The sequence below is a fragment of the Ochotona princeps genome, chromosome 27 (assembly GCF_030435755.1).
Source record: "Ochotona princeps isolate mOchPri1 chromosome 27, mOchPri1.hap1, whole genome shotgun sequence".
NCBI classification, from domain to species: Eukaryota; Metazoa; Chordata; class Mammalia; order Lagomorpha; family Ochotonidae; genus Ochotona; species Ochotona princeps.
The window spans coordinates 19,291,825-19,308,917 of record NC_080858.1 but is presented as its reverse complement, the minus strand read 5'-3'; the positions used below and the strand labels follow the sequence as shown (position 1 = coordinate 19,308,917).

Below are 17,093 nucleotides of genomic sequence, written 5' to 3'. Positions count from 1 at the left end.
GAAGCTTATTCATATGTTGCAGGTTGAAATGATCTCTTTTTTTTGTTCCTATTGCAAGAATATTGAGATAGCAAGATTCCTGCACAAAGTATCAATAACTCTGGAGACAAAATCAATTCTAAAGTTAAAAAGTCCTATAAATCTGTAGTCAATCTTTGCCCTGGTTGTTGATGCATGGACTCTGGTGTTCCCGGGAGAGTTTGTGCGAAGGTACCTTGTGATCTGTAGAAAGGGAATGTTCACCATCTTAACGTTACTTTTAACCATTTACCATTCCGGGACTGTCTTACCACACTGTAGTTCTCAATGCATGCTTGCTAAATTCAATAGAACTTCACACAATCCTTTATTTCTCACAGGAAGTAGGTAGGACTCATCAGATCCCCATCCTTTCTTCCTTTTAACACAGGCTTCATGTAAATAATAAAATAAGGTCTAGTTTGCTGAGGTGCTAGGAAGCACGTGGACTTAACTAAGATTGCGTTTACTGAAGGCTCTTTTACAATGGAGCACGGTCCCGGAAGGAAAGGAAGAGGGTGTCTTTGTTTCTGCTTTTCTATGTTCATCTTTGACCTGGACTTTAAATGGCAGGTGTTGCAACAGAAAACATCTTGTCCAGTCTTCCACTGAATCTGGAAAAGTAGAACAGCCAAGAAAACACAATTCAAGCTCTCTCCTGTGTTTGGCATTCACAGCTGGCAGCTGAATACAATAACCCGCGCTAGAGGAGACACAATGGCCATTCTCAGTAGTAGAGGCTGTTTGAGTCTTGAAAGTATTGTCAGGGAGCTATGTTTAGAGCAAGGATGGGAAGCCCGATAGTCCTGCTTAGGAAAAACACGAGGAGGCCGACCCCCAAACATCCTCCAGCTGATGGCATCCCCGCCCCGCCCCACCGTCCGTCACACTAGAACAACAGTGGCAGCTGACATCAACGCCTACCAATTTCCTCAGCAGTAAAACCGCCTTCCACACAGGTGCTTGGGGTGGGAGATTTGCTCTTACTGCCTGTTTTTAGTCCAGTACTAACTGTACTGACAGCCAACATTTTGATATACTGGAAGAACTGGATACCTGAGCCAACTCCTTGAGTTAAAAGTCAGTTTTATTTAAAAAGAATTATAAAATATTGCTCTACAGATGCTAAGGGGTTTTGTCCCATGAGATGATTAAAGTATAACACATAGACAAAAAAAATTAGGATAACGATATTGATGGGACAATAACAAATAGTATTTGAGTCAAAAAGATAAAAATCAACTCTTAGAGTGACTCTACCTGTGGAGTTTAAATCAGGTGATGTTGACTCTTGGATTCTGTAACACCACGTGAATCCCCAGTAGAGTGCTTGATTCCCAAATGTTAAGGGTGGCTCTGTTGCAATCTGATAGATTCTTGGACCTAGTTCATAATCTGCTGGCATTCCCCACCATGAGAGCTCCCCATTAGCTTCCTCACACTTCCTGCTATTACAGGGCCTATGACCTGCTTCCTGTTGATAAGTCCTTCGAGCTAGTTCAATATCCTCAGGAAAAGAAATAGCTCATTGTGTCCCCTGGGGAAATCGGCTCTACCAGGAAAGGCTGGTGCCTCTTCCAACTTGTCCTTAGAAAATCATATTGTCAAAATCAACTAGTGATTTTTTTTTTAAAATTACAAGAGCATTAACAGAATATTGCTTTTCTGCTCCCCAGCCCCAAAGATTTATCTATCTATCTGAAAATGTAGAATTACTGAGAGAGGGAGAGACAGAACGATCTTCTTTGAATTAGTTCACCCCCCCCCCAAATGGCCGTAACAATCGGGCTGGGCCAAGCACAAGTTGGGAGCTTCTTCTGGGTCTCCCATGTGGGTGTGGGACCCCAAGCACTTGGGCCATGGTCCACAGCTTTCCAGGTACATTAGCAGGGAGTTGGCTCTGAAGTGGAGCAGCGAGAACCCACATTGGCACCTCTCTGGGTGGCCTAACCCAATAAGCCACAATGCTAGCCGTTGATTATCTTCTATTTTTAAATTTTTAAAAATTTGTTTGTAGAGAAAATACTGTGCTATACTCATTTTCTGTTCTTCTGAAATGTGTGCTCAATGCTGCTTAACAATATTTTGAATTTTGTTACACACACAAAGGAATGAGGGAAAGAGGAAGAGAAATAAGCTCAAGACAAGGAAGCATATCGAAGGCTTTTTTTCTTTTCACTTTCTAAAGTGACTGTTGTCCTTAGGTCCCAGACTTGGAGTATAAGCACCAGTCAGCATACACTCTCCAGGCAGTGACTCCTTCAGGCAATGGCATTTGAAGAGAAACTTAACATCTATTCCTGAATATAGGATACCAAGTGTCAAAACTTCAATGTACCATTTCCTTGTTTTACAACTTCATCCAAAAAGTCATTTGGTTTTCTCACATCAACTGCATTTTCTTTCTGTAGTCACAAGGCTTCAAGAACAATTGCTTGTCTACAGGTTTAATCCTTTCTTCTTGTTATGTACCTGTAGTAACCACTTGAATTGAAAAGTGGCTTCATTATGGAAAAGATTTAGTGAAAATCTCCACCTCTGGGCCCAATATGGTAGCCTAGTTGTTAAAGTCCTCATCTTGCACATGCTGGGATCCCATATGGGTGCTGGCTCATGTCCTGGCTGCCCCACTTCCCATCCAGTTCCCTGCTTGTGGCCTGGGAAAGCAATTGAGAATTGGTCAAATACTTGGCCCATGTGAGAGATCCAAAAGGAACTCCTGGCTCTTGGCATCAGCTCAGCTCAGTTCTTGCAGCCATTTAGGGAGTGAATCAGTAGATGAAAGAGCTTTCTCAATATCTCTTTTTCTTTCTGTAAATCTGCCTTTCCAACAAAAATAAATAAATCTTTTCAAAAAAGAAATGAAACCACACGAAGACAGAGGTCTAATGCTATGATTTCACTGTCAGATAAATGTTTGCCGAAAAAACTGAAGTGCCCTAGCTATCACTGTTGAGAAATCAGGATTTGTAGCAGACGATCCCTAAACTGACTTTTCTGTAAGTCAACAATGATGTCAATGGGTATGTATTTTAAAAGATCCCTGTAGGATTTAGTCATCTTGAGAAAGAAGTGTATAATAGGAAATCCATGCAGCTGCTACTGCCTGCCATTCACTTCCCACGGCCTGACCAAAATTCCAAGAATCGCTCAACTGCAATTAAGTTTGCAAGCTTGTCTTCAAAGATCTCACTCTAGAAAGATGTTAGAACCATGATCTTGAAGACAACATGAATTCCAAAGACTTAGTCCTCTCAAATGATTACATAAGCAGCACTTGCCTATAGTTCTCACAAACCCTCAAGGAGGCACAACTAAGACAACAATGGCAGTTGTGTTGTGGAGCAACCTGCCAGGCCACATCCCATTCGGAAGCACTGGTTCGAGTCCCAGCTGTTCCTCTTCCCAATCAGCTCTCTGCTAATGCACCGGGAAAGCAGCAGAATGGAGTCCTAGTCCTTTGGCTCCTGCCACCCATGTGGGATTTTGGGATAGAATTCCATGCTTCCGGCTGCGTTCTGGACCAGCTCTGATCATCACAGCCATTTGGGGACTAAACCGGAAGATGAAAGACCTGTTTCTTGTCCTGTCTCTCTTGCTCTCTCTATTACTCTGCCTTTCAAGTAAATGAAATTTTAATGTCAGTAACAACCTTTACTACATTTTGAAAAGCATTTCCACACTGGATCACAGAATTTTTTTTTTCTCAAATTACAAATCCATTCCAAAGTCATATGCATGTCATGTTATTCACATTTATTATTAACTCTTCAGTACCTGCAAGATGAGAAATGGAAAGAGATGGGACCCAAAATCTTTTGTGCACAAAAAGATTGACAGGTTTTTTTTCCCCCCTGTTTTTCAACCTCTCCAAAGAGATGATCAGGAACTATAATTCTCATATGGAATTGAGTTGATCATATGTCCTGCCTGGGAAAAATCCTTGGGGGAAGGAGGCACTCTGGAATCTTGGTGGTCAGGGGAGGGATATTTACAAGAAGGTTGTCCTACGGAGAAGTGTCCCAGTTTGAAAGCAGGCCATGTGTGCACGTGGCAGGCAGTCTTTATTGAGAGGTAGAGAAAGAAAGAAGGCTGAACTGAAACAAAATCAGCACTTGACAGCTGGTAACAATGCGGAATGGACTCCTTTGGGGGCGAACAACGTTATTTCTGTTGAAATCTTCTACTTTGCTAGTTTTCTTCTTGCTTTGCAAAATACAAAAAGAACGTGGAAATAGGGAGATAGGAAATGCTCAGAAAGAAGAAAGCAAGAACCTTATCTCCAAGAAGGTCAATGATGGTTTTATGAGTTTCTAGGGCTGGGTGGTGGTTCATAAAGAGTCTTGTGACTGGTAAACACGTGACTAAAATGGCATTCAGAAATGCCGGTGACCCTGAGAAGGAAACATGAGGAGCCTCCTGGCGCTGGGCGGAGGGGCAGATTTTTCTGTTGTGTCTCTGCCAATGCTGCAAACCTCCCTTGCATTGCTTTTGCTTGGCTCATTTCTGATGCCCGTCATTGTGGCTGGAGGAAAGAGGGCCTCACTCCCGTCAGGTGCTCCAGGAATTCTGCAGCAGCTTCTCTGGCCTCACCACCTCGGCCGGCCTCTCGCACGCACAGCGCCTCAGCTCCCTGCAGTCCTTCGAGAATGCCTTCCCGTTGAGAATGGTCACGCAGTCCCTGCTCCTTAAGTTAGTCACGTCGATTGCAACCTCAAACCTGAGACAGAAAAGAAAACGTTTAGACACAGCTTATTTCTAAAATCCAATGTCAAGTAACCCCAAAGAACATAAGAGTTCTAGCATGATAAAATGATATGACAGCCCTTAGTAAATGAAATTTACAAAGTGAAATGAAGAGAGGCTTCTTTGCGTGTTAAAACCTTCTGAAATCCACACATGCTTTTTTCATAATACACGTTTTGCATAAACTTTACAAAGACCTCTGGTGCACACCAAGAACGAATTTAACTGGGAAGTAGGGGGTCCACTGAGCTCTTCATATTCCCCATTATACACATTCTTATTATACCCGTTCTTAAAAGCAGCAGGATACCCCCAAACCAACAAGAACTATTTCTAACTAAAACCAAGACACGTCTGCCAGTGTAAGCTTATTGTCTCATTTTACCACCATTTAGACTCTACTTTCTGTGACTCCATTTACTTACAAATGATTGAATTGAGTCTGTCCAGCTTCCTGGAAGAGTCAATTCTACAGAGTATTCATGGAAGAAAGGTATCTGCCCAAACGTGACTTTGAATATAACTTATTTTGACATAGAAACTACATTTTCCTATTCTAAATGATGCAGTGCATACCCTTAATGCTCACATAAAGCATTAGGATTGTCAGCAATCCTATTCCCAGAGTGTATTTGGCTAAAATTATTTTAATAGAAGTGTTCCCTACTTCACTGCCTGAAATACCAGGGCACTTCAAGTCTTATCCTGTATAGATGTGGGCTTCGGCAAGCTGTGTGACCCTAGGCAGCCACCCGGGCTCCCACAGTTGAGTTTATTCATCCAGAAAGTCTTCACTCTCCTGTCTCTCAGTCACAATGAGTCCCAGAAGCACCTTCTGAGAACGGCCAGGGCACCGCCCTGATAGTTACCCACGCTGTGCATGTCTCCCTCCCTGCTTCACAGTCGGGCACTGCGTGTCAAGCATGTTTGCTCCTACAAGCACTCTCCAGTAGGAAGGGACTTCGGATGGATGCCTGCTAAACCAAACTGCGGAACTGCATCGCGCGCTCTCTCTCTCTCTCTCTCTCTCTGAAATGCCTCTCCCATGTAATGAGGCAAAGAAGGCTTACAGTTGAAAGTTGAAAGGTGCTCCATCTGTCCACAGCCAGGCCTCGCCACTGCTGTTGCGGGAGAGCCCTGTCCAATAAGAGTAGAAAAACTCAGAGTAGCTCTGAGGCATGGCAAACTCCTGTGAAAGGCACACAAGAAAACCTTGAGCTTAGTGGTGTGATGACGTAGGCAGGGTCTCCACGAAGAGCAAGGAAGAAGTAAAGGGGAAAAAACTATGTCAAAAATGTGTAGTATGAGAACCTAGGCACGGGTATCAAACTTACCTTTTACCTCTATTTTCCACAAACTTTTTGGAGTATACACACACACATACGCACATGTAACATACATGACAATTCCTCCCCATAGTGAAATTTTAAAAGTTATTTATTTCCATCTAGTTTCACTCTACTTTCTTAGCATCTTTAACATGGAAATTGACTGAAATTAATGATTCATTTTTATACTCTTCCATTCTACCATGAGCGGAATGAGTTCTTTCAGAGCATGATCTTTGCCTTAGTGATAGTTACAAACTTAATTTTAATTGTTACAAACTTGCTTTTAATTGTTATCAACTTAATCTGTCAGATAATTAACGACACATATTGATTCACTAAGGGACTATTGGAAATACAAGGGCAACAACTGTAGCGCAGTAGTCAGAGCAAGCATATGAAAAGAACTGCGTTTAAACATACTGTTTCTAGGAAAATGGAGGCCCATTCAAATTAAAAACTATGAAAATCACTCAGATGAAAGTATTTTAAATATAGACAATGCATGACAGGTATTTATTTATAAAAATATGCTGCTCCTTTTTACTCAAAACCCAAAGAGACAAGAAATGAAAACATTTCCCATTTTCTATGTGGCTGAGAGCGTGGTTTGAAGAGACATCTCTGAGATTTCTATGGAGAGTGCGTTATTAGAGCCAGAACTCTTTTTATATTTTTCAGAGCATCATCTAAAGCAGTCGGAATTTGTGGCTTTGATTGCATCAGCTGAGACAGTTGGTGGATACCAGTTCCGACTCCGACTCCTCTCTTCCTGCTAGCTCACCTAAATGCCTCTACTTGAGGGGGTCTCAACTAGTGCAGTCAGGATCTTACCAGCACTTCTTGCGTGTTTATCTTCAGCATGGTAGAGTTCTCAGAGAAGCAGAAAGACTTGCAGCCCTGCCAGCTTCTGCCCTCTGTGTAGAACTGATAACATCTGTCCTCATGCCACCTCCATTTTTCTGGACAAGGGCTGCACCTGTGTCCTTGGGAAGAAATCAAACTTGACACGTCAATTCCTACCTGAGTCTGCTGAGTTTCCTCTCTTTAAATTATAAAGTATTTTGGGCCTGGCACAGAAGCCTAGCGGCTCAAGTCCTCTCTTTGCATGCTCTGGGATCCCATATGGGTGCTGGCTCATATAATGACAGCCCCGCTTCCCATCCAGCTCCCTGCTTGTGGCATGGGAAAGCAATGGAGGATGGCCCAAACTTTGGGATCCTATACCCATGTGGGAGACCCAGAAACTCCTGGCTCCTGGCTTTGGAACGGCTCAGTTCCAGTCACTGTGGCCACTTGGGGAGTGCATTACTGGACAGAAGATCTTCCTCTCTGTCTCTCCTCCTCTCTGTCTCTCCTCCTCTCTGACTTTCCAATAAAAATAAATATTTTAAAAAATTATACAGCATTTGATGTCACAAGATAGAATTAATTGCTTCCCTCCTAGATTCTTCATTGCTCAGTTAATGACAACTACAAATAGCTACTGAACACCTCCCATATGCTGGGAGTTAGAGTGAGAATTTGGAATCTGGTAATGATTGGAACTTCCTTGCCTCTTGTGTAGGCAACTCAGCACACAGACAGCATATTCACTCATGGGAAGCTGCTCATACATTCAGAGACTCAAAATGCATTGTATCCATAAAGCAAAGTTTCTATAAATATCACTCTTACACTTTTCTTATGTAATGGTGAAAGAATCATGTCTGTGTATATATACATTTATGTGTGTATAGATACACACACATACACACCAATATGACATAAGATGTTTTCTCACACTAAATCAAAATGAAGCATGGTGCAAGGGGGGAGTTACAACTGTGAATGCAGAATGGTAAATTTCCATGTATCATAAATCATGGTGGACCTTTATGCCAGAGAAGTAAGGATACAAGTTGAGGGTGAGCCAGACTACATGTGTGGTGTTTGCAAATACAGGTGTAGAAAGGCAGGCACCGAGAATCATGGTGTTAACACCTATCTGGATACTTGGCCTTGGGCCTTTAAGAGTCAGGGACTTGAAACTGAGCACCTTGAGGGTGTATGGTGGAGTGGCAATTTAATCCTATCCATAATCATTTAATTTAATAACCTTCTTGTGTCAAAACATTTTTAAAGCTTTACTTATTCTTTATTGATTTTGAAAATCAGAATTACAGAGGGGCGGGGTAGAAAAAGAGATCTTCCTTTTGCTGGTTCACTTCCCAGATGGCCACAATGGCCACTGCTAGACCAGCCCAAAGCCAGGAGCTTCATCTGGGTCCCATGAGGGCTATGTTGTCTCTCCCTTCTTTTCCCAGGCCGTTGGCAGGGTACTGGATCAGAAGCAGAGTACCTGGGAATCAAAGCAGCATCCACATGGGATGTTGGTGCTCCAGGTGATAGTTTAACACACTGTGCCAGAACACTGGCCCCCTCGTGTCACAATATTAGCCTGTTGAATTTGGAACCTATTTTTGGCGCAGTGTTTAAGATACCATCTGGGATGCCTCAGCCCATTACCAAATGTCTGGCTTTGAGTCCTGCCCTCTCTTTCAATTCCAGTGTTTTTACTGATACACACTTGAGGATGTAGTGTTTATGGCTCAAGCAGCTGGATCCCTGCCATTCAAATGGAAGACCCAGATTGAATTTTTGCCTCTTGGCTTTGATCTCGTTTGTCCCAGGCTGTTAGATGCATCTGAGAATAAACTGATAGATGGAAGATCTTTATAATCTGTCTCTCTCTTTTTTTTCAAATAGGTAAGAACAAGTACATTTAAGATTTCCTGAATAATGATTCTCTTACCTTGTCATCCTTCATAGGATTGATGACTCTTTCCTAAAACATATTTAAGTGGACCAATCATTCCTGCATGGTTGAGGCCTAGAGTTTCCCAGAATCTGAGATTTTTAACATTAACACTGGGAAAACTGTAGAAAACCTGTGATACATAAATCACCTTTACTTTGATGTTTTAAATATACTTATTTCTGCCACTCCAATACAGTAAGTAGAGCTTGAAGTAAGCTAAATGTGGTGTATTTTTGTAGCTTTTCTATTTTTATAAAGCCAGATGGAAATCTCAAAAATCATCCATTTCAGAGAAACCCATCTTTCTGATGCCATAGCACCCTACAAGGAAAAGTACACCCACTGGGTTAACAGAAAAATATGAAAAGGAAGACAATGACAACTATTGAGATCACAGTCATGTGGGGAGGAATCATTTACAGAAGTGAAAGTGTGTCTATGAGAGTATTTACTGGGTATTCATATGATCATCATGTCTGCCTAGGGTAGGAAATGTCTAAGGATAAACGCAAGATGAGGAGACTCCGTTCTTCCTTTGAGGTTCTTGAGAACTTAGACTTTTCAAGAAATGAACACAAAGTAAAGGCTCGAAAACATTCATGGCTTCCTATGCAAGAATGAAAACAGAGTGAAAGGGATGGCTTACTTAAATGAAGTGAATCCTCATGAAACACAAAAACAGAAGACTAGTAAAATACACACGCATACACACATACAGAGAGAAAGAGAGAGAGAAAGTCTCTATCTTATCCCTCAGTATTTCTATCCAATTTGGTTTGCCTACCATTGACATTCTCATCATCTAAGGTCCTTATTAAAAAAGCACATATTTTGATACCCATCCAAGTCATACTGAATTAAAATATGGAGTCTGAATCAGCTTATCTGCATTTTATTTGATCCTTGTAAAATAGTTGTACCAGTGGACATTGAAACAGAATTTTGTATTGTATGTATTTGTAATAACATGCTACTAATCCCATTAATTGTTTTAAGCATCTCTTTATGTATCATAACATATTCTTACCTGAACTCCATGATACCAACAACTAGTTGTCCAATCCCTTTACTGACTTTGTCAGATAATCAGTTCAATAATACATGGTTCACAGTTGCATCAATGGAAATTGACAGATGTCCTGGGGGCGGGTTGCCGTGCACTGCTTACCTCCCGTCTTGTTATAGAGTTCCCGACACAGTTTTTCAGCCACACGCAGCAGAGTTTCTGCAAGCTTCCTGTTCTGGGCCTGGAGAGATTGCGTCTCCCGGGAGAGATTCCCCAGTCGTTCCTCCTTCTCAGCGAGGCGGTCTTGCTGTGTGTCAGAGAGCTGGTAGTACTGAAAAACTAACCCAAGTGCCCAAGTCAGACAGGAAAGCTCATTTCTTCATTTCTGTTTCTGACATCTTGGGGAAGATAAAACATTATACAAATTGTTTAAGATACCAGGTGCTGAGATCTCATATGACTTGTATTCAAATATGAACTCATCACCTTGGACAAATTTAATTTCTCTAAATCTATCTGAAAGTGAAAAGTCTTGTCTGTTCTTAATCTCAGAAATAAATTCTCGAAATATAGTTGCTGCTCATTAGAGATTTTTGTGTAGATTTAAACCACTTCTAAGTCTAAAACCAAAACCCATTTCTGTCAATCATTGTCATGAGTGATGACAGTGTGCCATGAACTATTAAAGAAGCCACATTATCATATTTATATTTTATGAATCTGTAACCACAATAAGTGCAAACAAGTAACTTCCTTAATGTCATTTCACCAGAAGATTTCAACATAGGTTTGAACTTTTGGTTTTTAATCTAAATAAAGAAATCCCCCATGATTCCTGACAGTGGCTTCATAGTGCTAAGATGATGATCATTGCAGAACCAGAGCTATGTCAAACTGAAGGACACATTTTGGAGACAGATAGAAACTTACACACAAGGCCCAGAGCTGCCAGGCCCACCAACAACACCAAGCACAGAGCCAGCAGAGTCAGGGCCGCTGGACGCCAAGCTGACGAGGGAGTCCTCCTGGGCTCTGCCGGGAACAAAAGAGTAAGCCAGGGTTGCCAGTTTCTCAGCTTCAAGTCAGCAACAAATACAAGGGAGAGAGGGAATTGGTTCCAGAAAGGAACACATTCTGCAGGAGGGTGGTACTCAGGGCTAGATAAGGGGCCTTCTGTCCTCAGACGCAGGGTCAGGAGGCTCAGTACCAAGCCTCACTCGTCCCAGCGAGATTCTCTCACAAGCCTTGCCCATTCCCAGCCCTAACACCAAATCCCCCGCGGCACTGAATCACGTTATGTATTATCATTCTCTTCATAATCCTCTGTTGGTCAAAATTCTAACCACGAAGGACTGAAACAAAATCTGAGGATCCCCGCGTCCTTATTTCCTTGTTTCCTCATGAAACAACCAAGCACAACCAGCTCCCCATATGTCCTTCAGCAACGAAACGCACCAATGACGGACAGCTGTCATTCACCGCCTACTGCAAGCTTAACTTGCAATTCTGTAACAGCTGCTAAAACGCTGCCAAGTGGGAGCAGGTGTTTCGCTTAGTGATGAAGCTATCCTCTGGGATTCCCACATCCTGTATGGCATGTGGGTTTGACTCCCAACTCTGGCTCCGAACCCCAGCTTCCTGCTAATATGTAACCTGGGAGCAGTGCAATGGCTCAAGCAGTTGCATTCTTGAAACTTGGATTGAGTACACAAAGCCTTGTAGTCTTTGTGGGCATTTTTGGGAAATGGGAGGTTTCTTTCTTTTCCTGTGTGTCTGTCTCTTTGGCTCTCTCTCTCTCTGCCTTGAAAATAATCAGGGTAATTATCATAAAATCTGCTGTGCTCTTTCTAAGCTCCTCAATAGAAATAGATTGAGCTGCCGCCTAGGTTGTCACTGGAACTTTGAAGGAGCGAGTCAGAACAACTGAAGGTGGATTAGGGCAATGGTCTAGAGGGTTGTAGACTGAATTTTAAAGTCTCCTTGAGTTTTTCAGCAATAACATTGCTGGCAAAGCCCAGACTCAGCTGAATACAGCTCCTGGCCACACGGATTTACTTGTGTTGACCAGGTAAGATTCTGTATCATAAATAAATGTGAGATTTTGTATCCTTCAGTCAGCTGGCCTATGTGGCTTAGTCTATGCTTTCTGGGAAAAGGATGGTTGCTTCACGGCCCTAATCATGAGAATATGTTAGATCAGCAGAATGCAAAAGAACAAGATTAGAAGCAAAATGTGGGTTAGATTATCCATCCTCTCTGAATTCCGGAGTATATTTAAAGTCTACACAGTCCAGGAAAAGTGACCATTTGTATGTTTACTGTTACTAGGACTAGACGTCTGGCCTGGTGGTAACCTTACTGGTTAGGATACTGGCATCCCATTTTAGGATGCTGCACATCTGGTTTGAATCTTACTTCTACAGGAAGTAAGCTCTATCACAAAAAAGATGATCATTTGTTTAGCCAGAATTTATAGCCCAGCACCTAGAATAACAGTTGAAATGAGCATAATGAATATTAATGTATAAATGTATATGCATATTTTGCATAAATATTCCTGTTAGATGCCTCCTACATAAGCCTACTCAGATCCATTTATATTGATATGCATCTCAAAGACATTAGTATTTTAAAACATACAATTTCTTGAATCATTGATTTTTCCTAACCATAATCAGAAAGGATTATTTTAATTTTTAAAAAAATCTTCCTTCTTTTTTATAATATCGAGGATAAGTAAGATTCTGGTATTCTCAAAAGACCAAAAAGAGTGAACTAAAATATTTATTCTGAAGTAAGGGTCTGCTCACTAATTAAACATTATTCAACAATAACAACATTCACACACACAAAATCTCAAATAGATCGTTCTGCTGGGGACCCCCTTTAAGGTAGAAAAAGAAAGAAGTGCAGTGTGCCTTCTGCTAAGAAAAAAAGAATCAAGTTTTGAAAATTCCACTCCAAGGATGGTCTTTCTCTCTCTCTTTCGCTACTCTGTCTCCAACCCCTCCCTTTATATAAAGTCCCAAAGAAATGCTACCCACTGGTTTCTACAGGAGATTTGGTCATTTCCAAGGAAACCAAACTTCCCTTTGGGAAAGACTGTGGACTTGGCAGTCTCACTGTTTGGCTTTGCCTCTCCTTTTCTCTGGAGGTCTAATGCGCTGGAGTTTTCTTCCAAGTGTTCCTAATCACAAGGAAGTCTCTTGGGATCATCTCCACCCGAGGATCAGTCAGATTTCCACAACATTAAGATGCTCTGGAGATGCCTGAGTTTGGCTTGGCTTGGTTGTGGTTTCATTATTTGGAAGACAATCCTTCTATGCTGTCTCCTGGGGCATGTGCAGAAAGAGGTGTGGACAGGCCAGGCAATGATGTAAACATCCTTAGGAAGATGAGGATATATATATAGAAAACAAACACTGCTTTCCTGGATCCTCTTACTATGACTGTTACTATAATAGGCTACAGTTCCAGGGTCAAGTTGTAAATGCAAATGCTTTTGCAGTTACCTAAAACTTGGGGGATGAAGGGATCTGTCCTACTTGACCAGTTAATTCTCATCAGAAATCAGGGAGGAAAAACCTCACAGGGCTCCAGGCTCAGGGTGAATAAGAAATTCAACACAAGTGATCTAACTCAGGCTCTTATGTTACCTCTGAAATGCAGATGGTCTTAAAAGCTGGAAAAGATGCAGTCTAAATAATGTGTCCACAACCACAGTGCACACTGGTGGCAGAACAGGAGTGAAGCTGTCACCGCCCATGCCACGCTTCTGAATCATCGCAGAGACGCAGAGACAAAACTGGTGACGATATACGTACATGATATTCGTTACAGAGGCTTCTTTCTGTCATGAATCTATTTCGAAGGTGTGCTGGTTTCTTCTCTCTAAAGGCAAGTGTGTGCTGCCCTTCTTGTTATTTGAAACATGTGAAAGTCTGAGAATATACAGGCGCTCTCCAGATAGCCATGGTTTCTGATTCGTAATAAGTAGAAACTCAATTATATTTTTCCTCTTGAATAAAATTTAGATGAGTCCATTTTATATCTCAGATTGATTTAATTTCCTGGGATATAGTTCAAGAATAACACGACCATTTGTTGAAACTGCTAAAGTTCCTTGAGTTGATGAGATGAATGCCCTCCAGAACTGTCTCATTCAGGCTCACAAACACTCTGTAAGGTAGACATTACTTACAGGTGGGTAACTGAGGCCCAGAAGGGTCAGACACTTTACTCAGGAATGCATAGCCATTGCTTATGCTGCTTACTGTGTTATAGGGAGTGTCTTATTTCAATGGAAGCTCCCAAAAGATTTTCAAGAGAACAATTACTTTTATCTTGTCTTGGATAAGAAAATTGAATTATCAAGGAGGCATTTGCTTAAGGTTGTACAGTTAGTAAGTGATGGAGGGCACAGTATACGTTGGGAGCAGAGTGGAGTTCCAGCCTTTTGGCTTCAGTTTGGCCCAGACCTGGCTGTTGTGGCTGTTTGAGGAGTGAGCCAGAAGATGGGTGCTCTGTTTCTTCCTCTCTCTGTATTGCTCTTCCTTTCAAATAAATAAATATTTTAAAAATATAAAATGCACAGAACTAATTTAAAAAATCATAAATTTTGTAAATGTCTGCTCCATGATTTTTCATAGCAAAGGTACATCCGATACATTTCCCCAAGAAACCATCAGATGACTGTAGCCACTTCCTCTAGGTGTTTGTAGGATTCTGAGATGAAAACAAGAATGCAGGGTGAGATAACTATTTCCAGATGTTGGCCAGATGTTGGCTCTTGAACCTCCACTCCTGCTGTTTTCATTTCACACAAGAGCTCGCCAGATGCTGCTATTGGTTGGTTTATTTCACTCCCTCTCCCTGTCCAGTCTCCAGCCTCAGCAGAAGGCATTTCTATTTGCTCTTCCTGCCGGTGCTGATTGCTGTTCCTGGGAGTTCCTGCATCCAGTCTAAGGTGAAAAATGAAGCTATACCCGGAGGCACATGCCTTGGATTGACTTGCAGGAGTCGCTGGAGTAGAACCTGTCCTATCCCATTACACACATCCTGTGCTGTTCAGACTAATGTCCCTCCTTTTAGCTTCGCGTGCAGCCTGGAAATCCCCACTGTTCCTGATCTGGGGAGTGACTGAGCAGGCAGTTCAGCTGAAGAAAAGAAAAAAAGAAAAGCCCTACCAGTGAGTCTCAGGTGCAGCAGTGGAAAGGCCGAGTAGGGGAAGGAAGAAAAACTGAAAGGTATTTGGAGAAGGAGGAGAGGAAGAGTAGAGGGACAAAGGCTGTGCCGGCATACCGTGGTCAAGAGCTGGCTAAGGTCAGAGAGGAAGGGGTATTAAGATCAGACACAAAATTCCTACCTCTCTGACGTAGACAGACACAAAAAATGCTAAGCAAAACTCTCTGGGAATCTCTCCAGGAATGGGATATGGACAGGAAAGTCAGTTTTGGAGTGTCTGTGATTGCTTGTCACCCCTAGGACACATTAGCTGCCCTCTAAGCGAGGTTTCACTTCTCTTTTAACATTTAACGTAGTATGAATTAACACGCATAAGGTGCTCAACACAGTTCCAGGCATACAAGAAATTCCATACACGTGGTTACTAATGCATGTTTTATAAAGGAAGAACTCATCTCCTTAAATCCCAGTACCTTGTCCAAGATGACAGAGACTCAAAGGGCGAGCCGGCGGTGGGAGGGCGTCAAAACCAACAACCTAGTCCTGTCTGTAGTGCAGAGTGAAGTCCTTTCCTCAGAATCAAGCTGTATTTGCACTTTAAAAAAAAGTATTTGAAAGACAAAGAAAGTGATTTCCCACTCGCTGGTTCAGGTCCTAAACCGCCTGCAGCAGCTAGGGCTGGGCCAGGCTGATGCTAGGAATCGGGAGCTCAATCCAGATATCCCCTGAGGGTAATTACTGTCACTTGCTGCCTGTTAGAGCCCCATTAGCAGGCGCTGGAATCCAGAGTACAGCTAGGACTGTATCCTAGGAGCCCAGGTATCCCAATATGGGATGTGGGTGTCCCGAGTGGCTTTATAACAGCTATTCAGAAACGCCCAGGCCACATTTCTGCTTCAGGCTCAAGTGGTTGAGGAAATCAGATCCTTCTTGATGTGTGTGAATTACGGAATTGTCAATGGAACTGGCAAAAACATCATTACTATGTCATAGGATGAATAATTATAAGTGAAATAAGATGGGGCTAAATGTAAAATTAAATACTTTCTTATTTTGACTTATTTTTCCCAATAGTCTTCCGAGATCTGTAAAGCAAAAGGAGAAAGAAACTGCATGTAACTGCATGAGTCCCGGGCCGACAGATGATGGAATCACAGGACTTGAGTGTCCACGAGATGTCAGAAAGCTTGAACCCCCTCCCCATTTCATAGCTATCAAACCCAGCACCTGGCATTCATGAAGACATGTCCAAGGTCTTGTAGTGTTAAGATGACACCTATTTACAGAAAAATGCCAGGGCTAATTTGTTCACTTTGAAATCTTCTCAAGTCAGGAGTTCAAAACCAGCCAAAAGGTAGCTTTTCCAAATCTAAATTTCCAAATCAAATCACAGACAGAAAATAAAGCAACACCTGATCTGGTCTTCAAGGAAAGGCAAAGAAGAGAAGATATGTGTATTACCTGTACAAACAATCTCACCTTGGCATTGGACAAACCAACACACTCTCCATGCAAACTGTCTGAAAATGTAAACTACACACACACACACACACACACCACACGCACACGTTTGTTATTTCTGAGATCCCATTGCAAATGTGTTAGTGTAAGAAGTTCACACTTTCAGAATGGTCCTACATGGTCTACCTGGCATGTGAACTTATCTCTGTGAATAGAGGGCATATTCGCTACCTCCCGGTTGTTTGTCCCTGGGAGAGCGCATCTCCCTTGGGTCTGCTGGGAGTCTGGGAGACCAGGTACCTGTTGGCCTGGGCTCTGGCCGCCGGGATTCGGTGGAGACTTGAGAATGCAGGCTCAGCGTGGTGTCACAGTCATCATCCCACATGTCGCTGGTGCTCCTGTACTTGGCTTGCATTCTGGCTTCTGCAGGGGTCAGGGTGCCCCGGGCTCCTTACTGCCCCTGGCCGCCGGGCTGCTGTGAAGGAGTTCAGGAAGCGAGGCGGGGAAAGGCATTCCTAACGTTCTCTGCCGACTAGTAGCAGCGGCAGCC

General features: G+C 42.4%; 1 protein-coding gene across 2 annotated transcripts; it reads right to left on the bottom strand.

Moving 5' to 3' along the window:
• Positions 1–4,175: 4,175 nt before the first annotated feature.
• On the bottom strand, positions 4,176–17,093 carry CLEC1A (C-type lectin domain family 1 member A). 2 transcript variants are annotated; one of them, XM_004596438.3, is made up of 6 exons: positions 16,844–17,093; positions 10,829–10,930; positions 10,061–10,237; positions 6,927–7,078; positions 5,835–5,953; positions 4,176–4,738 (listed from the first exon to the last, which is right to left on the bottom strand). In XM_004596438.3, exons 1-6 carry the CDS (start codon positions 16,956–16,958, stop codon positions 4,570–4,572), a joined length of 834 nt encoding a protein of 277 aa, XP_004596495.2. In that variant the 5' UTR covers positions 16,959–17,093; the 3' UTR covers positions 4,176–4,569. The 2 variants fall into 2 exon arrangements, with proteins under 2 accessions (XP_004596495.2, XP_058512033.1); XM_058656050.1 differs by having other exon boundaries at positions 4,568–4,738; positions 5,835–5,901.